Raw genomic sequence first — 20,551 nt, 5'->3', positions numbered from 1 at the left:
TATGTAACTTGCAAATTTAACCGAAATGTATGATCACGCAGCCATACAGCAGGGGTCCCTCCTCAGGCTGTGGAAAGGGTCCCAGCAAATGAGGGGCCATGAACCTTCAGCTTCATTGGCCGCAAGATAAATCTACACACAGCCTCCCCGAGGCCAGTAACGGGGGCTGTTATATCCCGACCCCCAGAAAAGTGCCTGTACACAGCAGGTGCTCAATAAACAGACACTGAAGAATGAGCTGCAGCCATCACCCATGTCAGATAAATATTCTTTTATTCCCAGACTCTGCTGTGACGTGACGCTGCAGCACAGGTATTCAGATCTCATGGGGACATAAAACTCTTATTCACAGGGTGCTCGGTGCAGAGGCACCTGCCAGGGTGAGTGCACTTCCTGGGTGATGGTGACGGCTGCTAGGACTAAGGGAGACCGACAGGGACTCAGTGACACCACACAGTAGCCATGGTCCTAACAACATGATATATGGGCCAATTTCAAGGCTGGAAGCCCAGGAGAAGCAGCGGAAGAGCCGCCTAGATTAGAGACACAGCAATGGACACAATGACTGTGCCTCACCGGCCCACAACCCAGGATTTCCTGCACCACGGCTGCTGTGTCATTCGGACAAAAACAAAACCAGGTGCCACCAAGACCCTGAAAAACCAAACCACTGAAGAGACAGAAACTCTTGAAAATTAAAACCAATCGATAAAACAGTGTCTGGAAACTCTGTGCCTGGGGCCAATCTGCAGCAAAGTCAACAAAGAGTAAAAAACAAAACTTTAACACCTGAGTAAAAAGCAATAATGGGTTCACCTACAATCACTACTGGCTAGTCCAAAAGTGACTTAAAAGTGAAAATATTATCAGCCAGAGATTAAGAACGTAACTTCATCACGAAGTCAATGTTAAATGAACAGCTCATTAAAAATTTTTTGTTTAAAAAAAACAACTTTCCCTAATAGCTATTTCAAGTAAGATCAGCCAGAAAGGCATAAAACCATCGGGGTGCTCACTGCCGAACACCGAAGAAGGACGCAAAGGTGAACTGGCTGGTGGTGGCGGCAGTGGGCCCGGGGGAGTCGGTGTACTGGATGACGTACTCCGGGTAGGCCTGGTGCTTCTCGAAGACCACGAAGATGGAGGGGTCAGACACACGGTTCACGCAGCTGTCGTACAAGACGTCGCCCTGGCCCTCCTTCGCCGGGGGACGGACGAAGCTGGCGTTGCCTCGGACGAATTCGCCCACGAGCACCCGAGCCAGGAACATCGTGTGGGACTTGGTGTCAGTTTTGCTGTAGTGGTGGGAATACGCGGCGTCCCGGGCAAAGTAGCTCCCTGCAAGGACACCAGGGCTGGGCTGGGCACCGGGGGACAGCCCGCGGCCGGAAGAGGCACGCCAGTGTCCTGCAACCCGGGTGAGGTCAGTGGCCTCTGCCCTCCCTCAGCCCCTGTCTTTCCAGCTTTTCCTTTGTAAGGAGCATCAGAGGGGTCACCAAACTCTTAGACAGAAAACTCCTTTCAAGTTAAGATCTGTCACTCAAATCCTAAAGGTCTCTGGACACCTCATTACTGAGCCCCCATCCCCCGCCCAGAACCTCCGTTTCCTGAGCCATAAAACGGGGCTGTCGGGCCCGTCCTCCCAGGGCTGGTGTGGAACGTTCCGTGGTTCCCCACACAAGGAACACGGCGCAGACACCGGCAGCCCAATGTACAGATTCATGAGCCTTGTCGAATGGGGGCCTGAGCTGGAAGCTGCGCCTACATATTCAGGTTCACAGCCCACCACTGGCTCTTGTGCACCTGGACCCCGCAGCCGTCAGCATGCAGGACGGAAGCTAACGGATGGACTCGGCAGAGGGGATGCTGACTGCAGATCACACCACTACGAGACTCTCTGCATCTAGTAACCGTGTCGTGGTTACAGAAGAGAATGTTCTTGTTCTTAGGAAGTGTTACGGGGTGAAGGGGTATGATGTATGCCGCCTACTCCCAAATGGTTCAGAAATAAGGGAAGGGGTGATAAAGCCAATGTGAAGTGTTAAAGCTGATGAACTAGGTAAAATTTCCATGGGAGGTTTCTTTTTTTAATATTATTCTTGCACCTTTCCTGTGAGTTTGAAATTATTTTCAAACAAAGTTTAAAAATAACTAAGAGACAGGAAAACGGGGAACTCACATTATAGTAAGAATGACATATTTACATGAGCGTATCTGAGCATTCAGATTTCTACTCTAAGGAAACAGCACAGGCAGGTGGGGACCTGACTCAGGGCTGGGAAGGGTCCCACAGGGATGCAGACCCATTTCCCAGTGAAGCCAAACCACAGCCTAAGCAGGGCCACCCCTGCTCAAACCCTGGGTCAGGCCTAGGGCTGCACACAGGGGGATGACAGTAAGGTGCCGCCAGCTGGGCATCCCACATCCTGGCCAGTGCTGAGTCTGAACCGCTGGTTCAGCTCATGCTGGTTCCCCACACGCCCTCCATCAATTTGCTTTAAAGTGGTTTCCGAGCCCTGGACAGCAAGGCAAAGAGGGTTCTGCCAGCAGAGGCCGCCTCGCACTTACCCTTGCCGTAGGAAGTACCATGAAGACCACTGACCCGCCAGTCAAAGTTCTGCTGGCAGATGGCGTCAACGAAACTGGTGCTGGTGCCATGGAACAGCTGCCTCTCATCCACTGTCTTCCCGCCATTTCTCTTCTGCATCTGCTCCTTCTGCCTAGAATCACGGGAGTGAACGTGCTGGCGGCAGAGAATGCCTGCCACCAAACACAGGCCACCCGGCCCAAGAAACACATTTAATTAGATGTGTCATGAGGCCAGAAGCCACAGGTCCATGAGACTCCAGCCATGGGCCAGGGGCCAGAAAAGGTGAGAGCAGGGCCTGGGTGAAAGCAGAGGGAAGCCTTCCCTCCAGGGCTCCAGGCCTGCATTGCTCCATGAACCCCCAAAGCAGACAGACCAGCCCTTGGAAGGCAAGTGTGCTTCTTCCCACCACCCTGCTTCCGCCTGGAGCTTAGCCAGGGGAGCTGGAAGATGCTGGCTGGGGGTGGGAGGGAGGGCCTCCTTCTCCCTCTCCTGTAAGTTACCTTGATCGCATCACTGGAACCAGAGTTCAGATTACACTGCTCCAACCTCTTGTGGGGAAGGTCAGCAGGAGCCCAGGCCCACTGCGGTGACCTGATGTGGGTTCCTCCCCACACAAACAAGTGCCTGAGAACATGCCAGTCCTCAGGCACAAGAAGGAGGCCCCTGCTCTCTGGCTGCCAGGACAGCAGCTTTACACTCCCCAGGGTGTGGGTGGCTTATTCGGACCCGTCCCCTGTTGGTCTTCAGGGAGGCCGAGGGCACTAGTGCAGGAGCCAGCTCTGTCTCTAGGGAAGCCGCAGCCTCCCATCTCCCTGGAAGAACATGCCAGCACTGAGCTTGTACGGATGAGGAGGTGGACAGGAGAGGGAAACAGCTCCTGATCCCAGCAGCACTGGACAAACAGAAGCTGCTTTCTCGGATTGTCCCTGTAGCCTGGGGCATGTCTGGTAAGCAGCTGGCTGAGGGGACAGAGGCACCAGCCCACCAAGAGCGAGCCCCCAACGCACCACTGGTAGACTTCCCAAAGGGCCACATTCTGGACCCGCTCAATCTTCTGAACGTAATAGAGAGGCATCGTATGGGTGAAGAGTTTCCAGATCTTTCGAAACTCCTCTGAGGACGAAGGGAGGGTGATCCTCTGTAAGGGGCAAATATTTTTACTCTGTTATCATCAAAGTGTAGAATATACATCTCTTTCCAAGGCTGCTCATGAAATGCCAGAACCACAGGCAAACCCAGACGGCGTCTACCACGCTCCCCTTTACTTCAAGGGGCAGTCTCTGCAGGCTCCGGATGCACGCTATTTGTGGTCACTTCTCTCCTCTCCACTGTGAAGCCAGCCTAAAGGACAGGCAGGCAATGCTATGTGAGTACCACCCTGGCTGCCCCCAGCACACCGCTGCTCTTCTTCTGACCCCACACAGGGCCGACTACAGAGTCGACAAGACCACGGAGCTGGTGCCAACAGATGTGGCACACACACATCTGGCAGAGAGGGGGCAAACCCTGCCACAGGCAGCAATGCTGCGTGAGCCCCACACACAGCGAGCACTGAGCGAGAGGCCAGGCCGGCAGACAGCACACAGCAGCCCAGGAGCTCAGCAAGACCCGCGGGCGCCCCGCCCTCCCAGCTGAGCCCGCCCTTCCCTTAGCGTCTGGCTCTGGGAAGCAACACTCCTGATGAGCCCAGAGGGGCCCCTGACTCAGAGCCCCCAACTGTCTCACAGAGTGACAAGCCACAAATCCCTGCCCTTGCAGCCTGGACCCCAAGCAGCCTCCCTGTTCCTGGCTCCACGGGGCTTGGCCCAGTGACAGCCTGACCCGGGATCACCGTCCTCCCCCACCGAGTGCAGCTGTATAATAACCACCTCACCCCGCAAAGACCCTAAATGGTCAGGACTCTATGTAAACATCCATGGGTCTCTGCAACCCAAAATCTGACTTTGGTTTCCTTGCTCCCATCTCACTAGATGCCACCAAACCCTCTCCCTCAAGCCCTGCCCTCCCAGCATGGAGCCTGGCAAGGACTCCCGCACCTATCATGGCCCGCGGCTCGGCCCCCTGACCAGGACACTCCACAGCTCGGCCCTGACCTCCATCTCCTGTCCCCCAGCCCCCGCCTATGCACGCCCGCCACCCGAGACACTCTGTGTCCTGACTTGGGTTCCTTCCCCAGCCAGTTCCCATCAACTGGCGTGTCCTTCCCCACCCTCTGCCAGTGTAAGCGCCAGCCATCATTAGGTGTGGACCCGGTGACACCTTCCTTGATCCCTGAAATACAGTCGCCTGGTCCCCTGATGGCCGAGTACTGTGTCTGAAAGTTGCCCAGCCCTCCACACGTCCTGCCAGGGCTGCTGGTGTCTGGGTGTGTTTGTGCGACTCCCAGGCACATGTTGGAAAAACCAGTCTGCACAGTGCTTGCCAGGTCAGAGGCCAGTCAGGGTGCTCCATGTACATGGGGCGTCATCGGACACCGGCCTAAGCTCTCTACTCAACTCAGCGTGGCACCCACTGCAACTCGCTGAATAGACTGTCCTTCTCTCATCTTCTAGTAAGTTCCTAGCACCTCCCAACAGCAACTCCCCTTCTAGATGGTCCTCATCACACCACACCTTCTGCTGGCTTCTTTCCCTTTCCTTGCTTAGTAAAACTTTTATTAGCTAAGCAGCTCTTAAGCTCCTTATTTATGCCCTTCCTAGAAAATTTCCAGTTCGTCATCCTCCCTCCACCATACATCCTCTCCCCTCGAGCCATGGCCACCTCCTGGGTAGTCATCTAGCCGTAAAATCCCCAAGATCTGAAAGAAACCAAACCTCGCACGCACCTCTCAGAGGCGGAGGACACAGCGTGGTCCACTCACACTCACCTGTGTCTAAGGACACCTCCTCCCCAGCCTGGGGCAGTGCCAGTCTCATACCTTAAAGCCGGTGTCCGACAGGGCCAAGTGGTCCCAATGCTCAGGGATACTCTTTAGGCCTTGGGAATTGACGCTGTTACAAAATGTAAAGAGAAACACTTAGTTTGTTCTTAGACATAAGTAGGTTTCCCAGAGGTGCCTCCAGCAGCCGAGGCCATCAGTCTTGAGCGTCAGCATATGGTTCTGTAAAAGCAGGGAGGAGGCGAGGAAGCACATAACCACACTCTCCACAACGTAACAGCACTTCCATCTTTGCCGATGTGGTCAAAACCAAAACCAAACCCAAAACCAATCAGGCAAGAGGGATCCATTTCTCACCTGCATCCCAACTCCAACACATAAGGGACTGAGCATATGACTGAAGCAGCACACCCAAACCCTCATCCATGATTCTGAAATTCAAAGAGCCCTGAAACTTTCATTAAAACAGCCTCAATGGGACTTCCCTGGTGACACAGTGGTTAAGAATCCGCCTGCCAATGCAGGGGACATGGGTTCGAGCCCTGGTCCGGAAAGATCGCACATGCCGCAGAGCAACTAAGCCCGTGCGCCACAACTACTGAGCCTGCATTCTAGAGCCCAAGAGCCACAACTACTGAAGCCCACGCACCACAACTACTGAGCCTGCATGCCACAACTACTGACGCCTGTGTGCCTAGAGCCCGTGCTCCACGACAAGAGAAGCCAGAACAATGAGAAGCCTGTGCACCTCAACAAAGAGTAGTCCTGCTTGCCACAACTAGAGAAAGCCTGCGCACAGCGAAGACCCAATGCAGCCAAAAATAAATTAAATAAAAAATAAATTAAAAATGCTGTGAATTCAGAACACAATGATAAAAAAATTTTTAAAACCCAACAGCCTCAATGAAACTAACACAACCTTGTAAATCAACTATACTCCAATAAAAAACAAATTAATTTAAAAAAACAGCCTCAATGACGTATAATTGGCAAATAAAACAGTTTTTAAAACATAAAATTGATGTCAAAATTCATTTGGCAGTAGAAATTTGACTTGAACTGCTAAGAGGCTACTTGTGGTCTATATATATTTCCTTCTTAAAGTGACTATGCATATTTTTACTGCAAAAAATATTAGCATGTTTAATTGCATATGTCACATAATACAAAGCAGCACATGCTCTTTCTAAAAATGAAATAAAAACCCATTTCTAAAAAACAGATGGCCCAAAGGATTTAGAAATAAGGACTGTGAAACTCTAACTCCAAATCATTCCTATTCAGTTTCAGAATGCTGTTCTTCCTACAACAGATTTACCTTCTGTTTCTGCTGGCATGAGACGTATACCTTCATCCTAAACCTCAAAGAACTCCCACAAATAACTTTCCTAGGAAAATGGCACAGTTTAAAAATAACTAAAGAAAAGGTCCCACAAGCAAGAATCAAGCAGAAACAGACCCATGAAGACTGAAGATGCTGAAATTACCAGGCAGATTATAAAACAACTATTCTTTCTATGTTTAAAGAAATAAAAGACAAACTTTAAAACATATGCAAGGTGAAGTAAGTCAGAAAAAGAAAAACAAATACTGTATGTTAACACATATATATGGAATCTAAAAAAAAAAAAAAGAATGGTACTGATGAATCTAGTGGCAGGGCAGGAATAAAGACGTAGACATAGAGAATGGACTTGAGGACATGGGGGAGGAGGGGGAAGCTGGGGTGAAGTGAAAGTAGCATCAATATACGTACACTACCGAATGTAAAATATTAGCTAGTGGGAAGCAGCAGCACAGCACAGGGAGAGCAGCTCGGTGCTTTGCGATGACCTAGGGACATGGGATAGGGAGGGTGGGAGGGAGCCTCAATAGGGAGGGGCTATGGGGACATATGTATGCATTATGACTGATTCACTTCATTGTACAACAGAAACTAACACAGTATTGTGAAGCAATTATATTCCAATAAATATCTATTTAAAAAAATCATATGCAAGGAACGGAAAACTGTTAAAAAGACCTGGAGGGTCTGAAAAGAAGAAAAACAAACAGAACTTGTAGAAATGAAAATACAATCCCTGAAGAAGAAGTTCAATGGACAGGCTTACTAGCAGATGAGATGACCTAAAGAGAGGGTGAGCGAGCTGAAAGGTAGGGGCAGTGAAATTATTCAGAATGTGGCGCAGAGCAGGAAGGAGACAAACAAGGCAGGGAAGAAGCCAAGACATGGAGAGCAGAGTGAAAAGGCCTGAACCTGGTCAGAGCCAAACTGAATCTCCAAAAAGAGAGTAGCTAGAACAGCATGGAGGCAATTTTCAAATAGAACTAATGAGACAAACCAACCTACAGACTTAAGAAGCAGAAAGGATCTCAAACAGGACAAATAAAAACACATACCCAGACACATCACAGTGAGAGTGCATAATACAAAGACAAACAGAAAATCTTAAAAGCAGCCAGAAGGGGAAAAAAAGTGATTCTGGAAGAAAGCATCAGTTAGACCAACAGCTGATTTCTCAAAAGCAGCAATGGAAACCAAAGCACAGTGGAGTGATATCTTCAATGTTTCAAGAGAAAATAACTACAAGTGACCCACACAAGAGTCCCAGGTGGTCACAGAGGCCCAAGCAGACTTGCTTGCTGGAGTCATGACCACCAGCTACTGTCACACAAGTTAGAGGGAAGCACGACGCACTTCACTGCACCAATGTGTGTGACATAGCAGGGAGATCCTGAATCCCTCGTATCTTACTCTGAATTTAACCAAAATAACCACTCTTATTTCTGACATGTGGTGTCTGCCATGGTCCCCTGACAACTAAGTAGAGTGACAACAAAAGAGATCCAGTCTCAGAAAGGAGACAGGTAAGTTTTTCTAAACTGCATCTAGGGTAGGCTCTGGATAGGGAGAGACTAAAACATGACGTCCAGAAGTAGGATGACTCATAGTTAACCAAAACTAAATCCAGAAGCAATTCACAGGAGAGACTGAAACAAAATTTAACTAACTAAATAATAAATATTTCTGCATGGTAAAATACTTCATAGACAAAGCCAAAAGGCAAACAACAAACGAAGAAAACACACTGCAATTTATATAACAAACCGAGGGCTGATCTCCCCATTAGATAGAAGACTCTTAATGTTTAAGAAAAATACCAAAATGTTGAGAGAAGAATGGACAAAACGACAAACAGTCCACTGAAAAAGAAAGGCAAATGGCCCTTACATGTAGGAAAAAATATTAAACCTCATTTATAAGAGAAAGTACATTAAATACACTGAAACACCCTTTCCCACCTATGAGAACAGCGAAAATCCAAGAGCTTGATGACTCCCTCTGTTGGCAAGGGGGAGGGAAGCAGGCACCTCACACATTCTGGGGTGAGTGCATTAACGGTTCCACCCCACAAAGAGGAACTTGCATTTACCTTCTAGGACTCTAAACTGAGGACCCACCTCCACAAATATGAAATAGCATATACACCAGACATCCTTTGTGGTATCATACTTGTAACAGCAAAACACTGAAAAAGGGCAAAACATCCCTCGAAAGGGGACAGATTAAACTATGGTATGCAAATGATGGAGAACTGTGAAGACAGAAACAGAATTTAGAAGACTTCAATGAACTGAAAGGGAGTAATTTTTTTTTCAATATTTGTATATACTGTGAAATGATCACAACAAATCTAGTAATGATCTATTTTTAAGCAAAAAACAAAAGGTACAGAATAGTATATATAGAATGTTACCTTTTATGCAAGAAAAGAAAATAAGATACTTTTATGTATATGCATTTGCTCATTTTTGCAAAAATAAACACAGAAAGATAAACCAGAAACTGATGAAAATGTTTGCCCATCATAGGAACAGTGTGGAGATAACAGTGAGAATACTGACTGCTGAGTGTACCTTTTCATATAGTTTTGACTTTTAAATCATGTTTTACACATAGCCAAAAATAAATTTTAATAAGAAAGGGAGGAAGGAAGGCACACTTGGCTTCGAAGGAAACAGGGAGCGGAAACCCCAGGAGGCTACTTTGTTAGACTCACAGGTACTCTATTTGCTTGGATTGATAATACCTTTTCCCTCTAGCTTCTTTAAATGACCCTGCCATGCTCCACAAACACAACCACTGAAGTCCATCTGTGAAATCTTAAAAGAAGAAACAGAAACACTGTAAGTTCTCTGTGAAACAGAAACGAGCCAGATTTCTCCGGCTGATGGAAGGTGCAGTCCGCTAACAGCAGCGCTGGCTACAGCTCTGGCTACAGTCCCGGCTTGCTGTCACACACCCAGACTAATGGGCACCATGGTATCTCTCACCATCCAGGCCACCCTCCCCCAGTAAGTGGCCGTGGGGATTGGAGAGAACTGACCCCTCCCCCAGCTCCAATCCTAGCACACTTGCCTCAAGTCTAAAACTACTGATTCAGAGGGGTCTGATCAGTTTGCAAAGTTCACAGATTTGCCCATCAGCTGCAGGAGGGCCCTGCCTGCTCCTAAATGCACAGAAGGCCAGGCACTACCCTTGTGGCTTCTGGCAGCCTGTGACATAAGGGATCCCACCCTGGGGATGAAGTTGGCCAATTAGTGCCTGCAGCACCTGTTTTTGGTATTCCATGATATCCAAGTACTAAAATAATGGGGTTTTATTGGTGTAATTTTTGGTGTATTTCAACATTTACAAAAATTCAGGTCTGTGACTCAATTATTCACTTGAAAAGACCAGCTGATGAGCTGGCTTCAAGTCTAGAGTGGCTAGCAGATCACAACAAGCAGCCCTATAGTTACATGTCACAAAGCCTCTACCCACAAGGATAATCCTTTCTCTTGTTTCAAAGCCTTTCCAACTAGTAGAATACGCATGTCAGTAGTCAAACTGCTACAGGTGACTCTACACTGGAATTGCCATTCATACATGACACAACTGGAGGAAAAAGAGGAACTTAAAACCCTTTGTTAGAAACAAAAACCACAGTTTGCTACCAGAGGAAAAAACCTAACAAACATACACACAAATGAACAGAAAAACCCCAAGGGCTGTTTAAAAAGATTTCCTGCAAGTTATAAAACAAAAGATATAATCACTTGAAGATGGAAACAGAAAATATCAGGAGTTAGATTATTACTATTTCCTCACCATTCTCTAAGTTAGTCTAAACTAAGAAAGAACTTTTTGGCTTCTGGAAAGATCTGCACAAGAATACCTGATGTCTCAGTAACATCACTGGCAAACTTAAAGATAAAACATCTAATTAAGTGATTTTTCTGGTGTCTTTTTCCTTTATTTTATGTTGTGTTTGGCTTATCATTTAATGCTTTGTTAACTGCATCTGCATCATCATTAAAATGATTATACACCAAACATTTACTTTTTATAAATTTATGTTGTATTTTATAGCTTTATAATATATGCTACTATGTTTTCATTTGAATGTGGTAAATATACACTGATTTTTCTGTTTCATGAAGCCTCAACCTTCTTACAGATCACTCAAATGAACAGCAGCACTTTGGTATTAAGTGAAGGAAAGTACAAATACACTCAGAGGAGGGCCAGGTACAGGAAACAGAGACAGAGAGTGCCAGGGCATAAGTCTGCAAGCCAGCTAACCCTCTTAATGCTGTAGCTAGTCTGAGTAGGTTCTGTACCTGCAGCAGAGCACACAACAACTGATACACACACAAGTTCCCCAAATGCCACCTACCAGGTTTGCTTCAGCTTCACATCCTGGGGAGATACGAATTTGGGTCTCCGGCAAACGTTTCTAACTGTGCCATAGACCAGGTTTTTCTGAACGAAGTCTGGGAAAAACAAACAAACACACACATATACACATATGGGATAGCAATGTTTTATAAACACAAATTAAATGGGTTGGAAAGCTAATCCAAATGTAAAGCTCACAATCAGTCTGTTAAAAAAATAAGGCAATTTTACACATTTCAAATATTCAAAAAGAAAACAGGTACCTGTAGGAGACTGGGTTTAATGACTAGATGAATGATTAGTAATTGACATATCAATTATACATGAGTGCTTTTAAATTGTTCCTTCCAATCTTGTTTAAACTATTATTTTGCTCAGCAATTTTTCCCAGCTTGGATATAAAAAAGCTTCAGCCCAGCCTGAGACCGATTTACCCCATCTTGAGCCAGTGGAATTTAGAGTTAATATAATAATTTTACTCTTATGAGTTTTTTTTCTTACTTTGACTAAACTTACCCTACAGAAATACTTCTCAACTTTTTAAAAACTGGACTGTCTTTAATAAATGAAATCCTTGCCCCATGCCCAAGATTCTCAGATTCCTCCTGAGGGCAGCAGTGGGGGGACAGGGGAACTATCGTTCATGTTGAAAAAATCACAATACCTCTAAGTTAGACTACATGTCCCGACCCACCAGGAGAACTCTGTCAAGTCTTATTTTCTGCAGTAGAGTACAAACAATTTTCTTTCACTTGAAAAACTAACTCACCCTACTGCATTTCAGCATACACCCAGTGATCACCTAGGCGACACTGTGTCCCTTATGCCACAGCCCACATGGTCATCACGATGGGCACTCCTGGGGGGTCCCCACATTCTAATCGGGAGCCCATATAATCCAGAGATGGCTACCACAACCCCTTCAGTTACCCATCACTCAACCTCCCACCAATACTCTGCTAATTAGCTTAAACGGGCTTTTTGTTGACTAACACTGCAATGAACCCGAAATGAGCTTTTACTGGTGAAATGAAAAGGTATTCAAGATAAGTGAACTGGATAAATATATGTGAGACCCATTCCCCACCGTCCCCTAGACAGGGTAAATATGAGGCCTTCTCCCTAATTTGCCCTCAAAGAGGATACACTAGGCGAAGTCCCTAAACAAGCCCTGATCTTGGGGATTCTGCCCAGCTGATACCAGCTAACAGACGTCAGAATTCTGCCTCTGGAGTCTTGGCATTTGCCTTGAGCGACTGTTTCACGACAGGAGTCTAAAAGGCAGAGCCAAGTCTTCCCTGATCCTACAGAATGAGTCAGTTGTGCGTGTTTCTTAAACGTCCCTGCTTCCTCATAAATATTTAGTTAATAAATGTGAGTGGCAGGTTGCGGTCTGAGACTTGCTTTCACTCTACCTAGCAGTCAGGTTATGAAGGGAGAAGTTAACTCACCTCAAAGTACTTCTGTGGCTACTGTTATGTACCAACCAACAAACAAAAGAATTGTGTCCACCCAAGTGAGCTTGAGTGAGTCTGCAGCAAACATGCTTTTTCTTGCAGTCTGCAGTGAACTCAATGTGTGTGCTCTTCCCCACCCTCATCTTAACTGTTCTGTCCCCTGGGGCTGCTGCCTATGTTGAGAATGATAAAGGCTACATCTGACATTTCTGTTTGATCTGTTTTGATATAGTCCAGATACTTTAAAGAAATACTTCAAACTATGGTCAGCAGCAGTCAGATGGGTACTAGGTGTATAGACTTGTTCTTCAGGCCTGTCCTGACTTATTATTTCATATATTTCTCACCATCCCCTTTAATGCACTTGAGTTTATCAGACTGTGGATTGCAAACCACCTCACATATGACTTGTGTTCCCCAGCTGACACTGCAGACTGTAAGCAGTTCTCGCTGTAGCGTAGAAGAAACTTTTAGGCTCTCTGTACAGGCACATTGAGAGGGCAGCAATTCTACTTTAAGTAAAACCACAAGTGCTACAAACCACAAGCAAAACCAACTGGCTAAAAGCAAGCAGACAGAGTGGATTTAGGATAATTCACCAAAAACACTTTGCTGCCCTCCAAACAGAAGGTCCACAAAAATAAAGAAAATAATAAACTATGCTTAAAGGAAGGCCCACTTAATTTTCTTGAAAAATGATGAAAACTCAGAGGGATTCAGAGTTTAAAATGTGAATTTAAAGGCAAAACTGAACTGAACAGGGATGGACTGATAAATCTCTGTGAAAATGGCTTGAGAGAAGCCACAAAAAACCTGAAACTTAAAAAAAAAAAAAAAAAAAAAAGTCACAAATAAGCCACTGGAAGGCCTGACCAAAGGGCGTTTGGTCTGTTTCTGTCTATCTGCCTGTCTGTCAAGGCAACCAGAACAAGCCAAGGCCCAGACTCAGGATACCACGAGCAGAGCATCTGAAAATCTGCTTCCCAACAACTTTTAGTTGAAGTGTGTGCCTACCACGTGTTTAGCCGGCCGGCCATCTATGCTGAAGGTGTCTACAGAAAGCAGAGCTGCACAGCAGAACCACTATGACACGTGTCAGCGACCTGGACACAGGGACGCCCATGGCCTACAGGACAACCGCCACTGCCCACAGGCTGATGCTGCTTGTCCTCCACAAGGAGGGCTCCTGTCCCCTCCTATCACCCCCCAGGCAGCTCCCCACCCATCCCTCTGGCGGGCCTCTATGCCCCCTTCCAGTCTGGCAGCGCTTCAGGAGCAGGGACCACCCCATCCTTCTCTTTCCTGGCTCTCAATGTGTGTGCGGACTTTCTCCAGGGTTAAAATGGAAAAGGCAAAGCCAGCAGATGACCAGGTCCTGCTGGGTGAGTGCAGAGGGTCAGGAAGTATCTTTTTTCTTTTGGCCAGATCAAGCAGCTTGCGGGATCTCAGTTCCCCAACCAGGGATTGAACCCAGGCCACAGCAGTGAAAGCTCGGAATCCTAACCACTAGGCCACCAGGGAACTCCAGGAAGTACCTTTGAAGTCTAATTCGTATGTGTGCTTTCCTGCCTGGAACTTCAGAGTGGCAGCCTGGGGGTCAGACCCTGCGGCACAGTACGCCAGGTAGGCCTTCTCCACATCGCTGTTGCTGACGCTGGTCACGGGGTGCTCCACGCCCTGTGAAGGCAAAGCCAGATACGAGGTGAAGGCAAGAAGAAGACAGACGCTGGGGGCCGTCTGCACCACCCACAAATGTGCCCACGGTGGTTGTTTGTGTCCTGGGGGAGGCAGAGGAGAGGAGCCGGGCACGGTGCGGTGGCAGGAGAGGGAGGCACAGGAAAGGAGCCGACGCAACTACCTCCTGAAAGCTGCTCAGGAAACAGAAGCCCATACACGAGGACCCCGCTAACCCGGACAATGCATGGGAGCGATGAGAGAGAGGGCATTCAATTACTCATGACGGATGATACAACCCTTCAAAGGAAGGTGAAACATCAATGGTGAATTCTCAAATGCTGCTTCACTGAGGGCCTGAGCGACGCTACCTCCTCTGTCCCTTGTTCCCACCACACTTTAATCAGAGTTCAGTTCTCCTTGCTGTTGTCTTTTTCTGGTCTCTTGGAGAGCTCTATTTTTTCAATTATCCATTTTGATCCCTCATCCTCTTTCCCATTACCTACATGATATCAAAGATTTTGGAATGGACTTGAGTTTGAATTCTGGCTCTCGAATCTGCTTCCTCTATAACCTCAGCACGTTATTGGAACCTCTCTGAACCTCAATGATCTCAACTCTATGACAGGAATAACAACAGAATTTAAATCATACTCATGTCATTATACAATAGGACCATCCCATCCTCAAAGACCTGGAAAAATGATTAAAATAAGGCACAGAGAGCCCTTAGCACAGTGCCTGGAACAAAAAGCAAAGGTGCCACAGAAATAGAGGCAGATACCTGGGCATACAAGTCTGAAGTTTGGAGAGGAATCTGGTCTACAGACAGAGATGCAGACATCACTCAAGGTGGCCACCAATGTCAGAAGAGCTGGGGTTCAGGCTAGACCCCGGGAAACGCCAACATTCACAAAGAAAAGTAGAAAAAAGAAGCCCATGAAGGAGACAGAGGAGGAGCAAAAAAGGAGAGTGAGGCTCAAATGTGACATATGAAACATTTTTTCAATAAAATAAATAAGAACTTTTAAAATTTTAAATAAACAAATCAAACAAAACAAAAGCAAGCACACAGATACACAGACAGACTGGTGTTACCAAAGGGGAAACAAAGGGGAGGTGAGGAGAGGGTGAAATGGGTAAAGGAGGCCAACCGGTGACAGATGGAAAATAAACCTTTGGTGGTGAGCACGCTGCAGTGTATGTAGAAGTCAAGATACATCGTTGCACACATGAAACTCATGTAATATTAGAAAACAATAAGTAACTGAATAATTAATCTAATTAAAGAAAGAAAGGAAAGGAAGGAGGGAGTGGGCAACAAGCTGGGTGGAGACTGGCAATGCCACAGGATTTGGCACCTGGGCCCTTTGCCAGTGGCTATGGCTGGTGACGGCTGTGCTGAACCGGGTCCCACCTCCTGCAGGCGTTCCATGAATGGTGACCAGATGAACAGAAGTAAGATTCTGGCAAGTGGAGGAATAAATGGAAGTCTTCCCTTTCAAGCAGAGATAGATGGGTTGTTTGGGTACAAAAGGGTGAGGGCAATTGTAGAGCTTTTAGATCAAACCAAAGGAGATCACAGGAGAGGGGAAAAGGCAAAAGGTAAATCGACACAAGAAGACTGTTGAGAATAATCCAGCCCGGATACAGGTTGGGGTAATGCGTCGTGGAGCCCACCACCTCAGGGACGGCAGGTTCAACGTGGGAAAACTCAGTGGGCCAAAAAAGAGTAACACATTTATACACAAGATTAGGTTATGGATTAAACTGTAACCCCCAAAAAGACATGTTGAAGTCTTAACCCCCAGTACCTCGGAATGTGACCTTATTTGGAAATAGGGTCATTGCAGATGTAATTATTTAAGATGAGATCATACTGGAGTAGGTGGGCCCTTAACCAACATGACCAATGTCCTCATAAGAGGACGGCCACATGAGGAATGCTACTGATGAGCAGGTAGAGATTAGAGTGATGCAAATACAACTGAGGAACACCACAGATCACCAGCAAACCACCAGAACTGAGGAAAAGACAAGCAAGAATTCCCTACAGGTTTCAGAGAAAACATGGCCTTGCTGCCACCTGCATTTCAGTTTCCAGCCTCCAGAGCTGTGAGACAACAAACCCCTGCTGCTCTAAGCCACCTAGTTTGTGGTACTTTGCTATGATGACCCAGGAAATTAATACAGGGTGGAGGCAACCTGGACCTGAAATTTGGGCGTATATCCTGAGCTCAGGCAGAAAAGAACCCAGCTTTTCTGATAATCAAGAGAAAACTGTCTTGAACTGGCAATTAGCAGAAAACTAAGAAAGAAATCCAATTATAGGGTGACATCAGAAGTGTGTGGAAAAGGAAGAGCTAGAATGGACAGGTCACCCTATGAGGGGCCCTGCCGTTGGTACAAAATGAGACCATACAGCCGAAAGTCACCGAGTCCGCACGTGCACATCTGAATGCACCAGCGTGTGGTATGTTGGTAAAACCCACAGTTTATTCCCAGAGATTCTCGCTATTCTAAATACTCAATGTTCTAAACTATGCACTCTGGCTACACTGCAATAAAGGAGTAGCAGCCTAGAAAAGAAAAAGGGAAAACCCTGAGTTCGGTTGTTTGGAGGAGAAAGACCCCTGTCCCCAAAGTTGTGACAACGCAGTTTCTGAAGTCACCCAGGGTCCCGTATCATCCCACTCAGCTCCCAGAAGGGGGACGAATCACCAAACAAAACGTGAGCGGCTGTCACATTTGCCAGTTGCTTCTTGCCTGCTGTGTGTTCCTCCATGACGCCTCCGGGTGAGCTCCACTCATCATCATCTCTCCCGCTCAATGCCAGGCTTGGCCTCTGCACCCCCCTCCTGACCAAACCCAGAGCAATGCTGGAGAGCCTCCCTGGACAAATCCAGGGAAGACAGAAGGAACCCCCAGGACGCTCAGAGAGGGAGACGGGTTGGGAAGAGGACGGACAGAGCAGTGAAGCGGGAAGGCCGGCACTGGCAGAAGTGGAGGGGAAGAATGAGGGCACAAGCCATCTCCTGAGAGTGACCGTGTCCAACTGGCCAGTGGGCATAGGCAGCAACACCTCTGTCCTTCAACTGGCCAGTCTAACTCCTGAGGATCTGCCAGGTACAGGCACCACCCTCAGCAGGGGGGCACACCAGTGGCAAAAGCTCCCATGAAGCTCACATTACCGAGTCCCAGAGAAAAAGATATCCCAAGTGCAGTAGAAACTAAAGCCTTACTACTATAGCATCTTACAACCCAGAAGAATACAAATGTCTATTAGACCACATATCCCAATTTTCATTTGGGAGAAGGTGTCACTATTGAAATGGTGACCTCCCTATACTTATACCTCTACAGGTAACCAGGGGGCTCCCTTTAATCTGATTCATCCACAAACATCTTTGAATAATTAACAGCAGCAATTATTCGACACAGATACCAAATCAACAGCTGAAATCAGTCAATTTTCGTATACTTGCCCACCTTCTGTAAAGTTGCTGCTACAGATAAGGCAGAAAGCTAGCTTTGAAAAGCCTTCAGCTTTATTCCACAGCTACACAAACACTCCAGCACACACAGGCACTTGCTCTGGAGTTACTGCTCAACAGTAAGAGAGGCATCTTTCTACCCCATTTAACGAAATGTGATCTCACTACAACTAAAGTCATTCAGTCCTGATGAACGAACAGATAGCTAATTGTTCAAAGATGGAACCTCATACAAATGAACTATAAATTATCCCATTTTGCCATAATTCCTGCAAAGCAAGTGCGTCATAAGGGGACCTGGGGATCTTTGGTTCTGTCAAGGGCTCCCCAGAGCAATCCTTGTGCCCATGTTTGGAAAGGCTCCCCCATCATGGACCCTCAGGAAGGAACACTCACCCTCTTTCCGTGACACTTACTTGTCTTCCATACTCCTGCCAAAAGCCAAATTCATCGTTCCAGTACCAAACCCACTCAGTGGTGAGGACAAAGTGTGGAGGTTTGGTGAGCGAGGAGGCCGTGGAGAGGCGGCGAGCCAAGGTGGAACCAAACGTCATGGAGTTAAAGTTCAGAAAACCAGTGAGAAAGCTACTGGTGCACACGATCCTACAAAAGAACATGAGAAGTAAACTGAAAACCCACCAGCCACATGGACTCAGATACTCAGCTCCCCCATGGTCTTCTAGATACTCTGCTGGAAGATGTGAACATACATGTGACCTGAACATTTACAAAAATGTGTTGGGGTGGGATGCGGGACCTGCTTTTTAAGATCCATTTTGCTGTGTGAAAATAATAAAATCACAGTAATATGGAAAACCTGTTATCATGACATTCCTTTCACTACACAGAAAACGCTGGTTAAAATATTCTTTTTTAAAATGCATTGCTGAGATAGCAAGAAACAGAAATCCTCAGAAGCCAAAAATAGTTTAACATACATTGAATGCATGTGGGCCAGCCCCTGTACGAAGTGCTTTGTACATATTAAGGGATTAAGTCTTCATAACACTGAAGTTGCAACTTATCCCCATTTCACAGATATGAAAACAGAAGCCCAGGAAGGTTCAGAAACCTGTCCAAGGTCAAACAGCTAATCGATGGCAGAGCTGGGGTTTAAGTCAAGCAGTTTGGCAGAACAGCCTGTACTCTGAGCCACCAGGATCTATTCCCTTTCCAAATGCTGAAGTGCCCCAAGAGCAAACGGAAGGTCTGGAACCAGACAGGTGAATGAGGACTAAAGCCAGTGGCTGTCCAAGGGCAGTGTCAGTGAGTAACGACAAAAAGCCCTATTTTTAGCAGCAATGAGGAAACAGAAAACAAATGTAGGATCTGAATATGGTCAGGGGTCAAATCTCCGAAGAGACACTTCTGCATAAAACCATGATCCTAAAAGACTACATATATCCTTAGTGAAGGGAGGCCAGGAAAGGAATCTGCTTTGCAAAGAAAGTCAGCAAGGAAATTTGCCTGTGTCAGTGTTAGCTCTGGATGGAAAGGAAGAAAACTTCCACTGAGAACTCATAAACCACTCAGGCCTCACAAAAGTTAATTCACACTTCCTGCGTGAGAATTAACTTGAAAGACTCACCGTGGCAATTCCCAGAGAAGCAAACACAAATCCCCTCTGGAAGGAATTCACCTTCAACTCAGGCCTCAAAAGAATTTCCACAGGTAAAGTTTCAGCAAACATGGGCTTACAATCAAATAAATCAGGAACAAGACACCATGAGCAAAACCCAGCAAAAACAATCAGTCCACCAAAGACAACAAACATTAGAGTTCTTGGATATAAATATGCAATATGTATGAAGTGTTTTTGAAAGTTAAATTGAGTATCACAAGTATGAGTTAAGGATAAACTGGACAGCCACATGTAAAAGTATGAAATTAGAACACTCCCTAACACCATACACAAAAATAAACTCAAAATGGATTAAAGACCTAAATGTAAGGCCAGACACTATAAAACTCTTAGAGGAAAACATAGGCAGAACACTCTATGACATAAATCACAGCAAGATCCTTTTTGACCCACCTCCTAGAGAAATGGAAATAAAAACAAAAATAAACAAATGGGACCTAATGGAACTTAAAAGCTTTTGCACAGCAAAGGAAAACATAAACAAGACAAAAAGACAACCCTCAGAATGGGAGAAAATATTTGCAAATGAAGCAGCTGACAAAGGATTAATCTACAAAATAAATAAACAGCTCATGCAGCTCAATATCAAAAAAACAAAGAACCCAATCCAAAAATGGGCAGAAGACTTAGACATTTCTCAACATCACTAATCATTAGAGAAATGCAAATCAAAACTACAATGAGGTATCACCTCACACCAGTCAGAATGGCCATCATCAAAAAATCTACAAACAATAAATGCTGGAGAGGGTGTAGAGAAAAGGGAACCCTTCTTGCACTGTTGGTGGGAATGTAAATTGATACAGCCACTATGGAGAACAGTATGGAAGTTCCTTAAAAAACTAAAAATAGAACTACTATATGACCCAGCAATCCCACTACTGGGCATATACCCTGAGAAAACCATAATTCAGAATCATGTACCACAATGTTCACTGCAGCTCTATTTACGATAGCCAGGACATGGAAGAAACCTAAGTGTCCATCGACAGATGAATGGATAAAGAAGATGTGGCACATATATACAATGGAATATTACTCAGCCATAAAAAGAAACGAAATTGAGTTATTTGTAGTGAAGTGGATGGACCCAG

The 20,551-nt window shown here is 46.2% G+C and overlaps 1 protein-coding gene across 2 annotated transcripts in view; it reads right to left on the bottom strand.

Annotated features, from left to right (window-relative positions):
• Positions 1-256: 256 nt before the first annotated feature.
• PARP12 (poly(ADP-ribose) polymerase family member 12) overlaps positions 257-20,551 on the bottom strand; it is a 44,282-nt gene continuing 23,987 nt past the window's right edge. For both annotated transcript variants that reach the window (XM_060305238.2, XM_030853983.3), the window contains exons 6-12: positions 18,232-18,418; positions 14,183-14,324; positions 11,189-11,285; positions 5,508-5,580; positions 3,598-3,728; positions 2,569-2,720; positions 257-1,338 (exon numbers count right to left, since the gene is read on the bottom strand). In XM_060305238.2, coding sequence (XP_060161221.1) covers positions 1,013-1,338; positions 2,569-2,720; positions 3,598-3,728; positions 5,508-5,580; positions 11,189-11,285; positions 14,183-14,324; positions 18,232-18,418 — 1,108 coding nt within the window. In that variant the 3' untranslated portion in view covers positions 257-1,012. The remainder of the gene's footprint in view (positions 1,339-2,568; positions 2,721-3,597; positions 3,729-5,507; positions 5,581-11,188; positions 11,286-14,182; positions 14,325-18,231; positions 18,419-20,551) is intronic.

Source organism: Globicephala melas, chromosome 9 (assembly GCF_963455315.2).
Source record: "Globicephala melas chromosome 9, mGloMel1.2, whole genome shotgun sequence".
NCBI lineage: Eukaryota > Metazoa > Chordata > Mammalia > Artiodactyla > Delphinidae > Globicephala > Globicephala melas.
The sequence above is the reverse complement of the archived record's forward strand: the minus strand, read 5'-3'. Positions and strand labels throughout refer to the sequence as shown.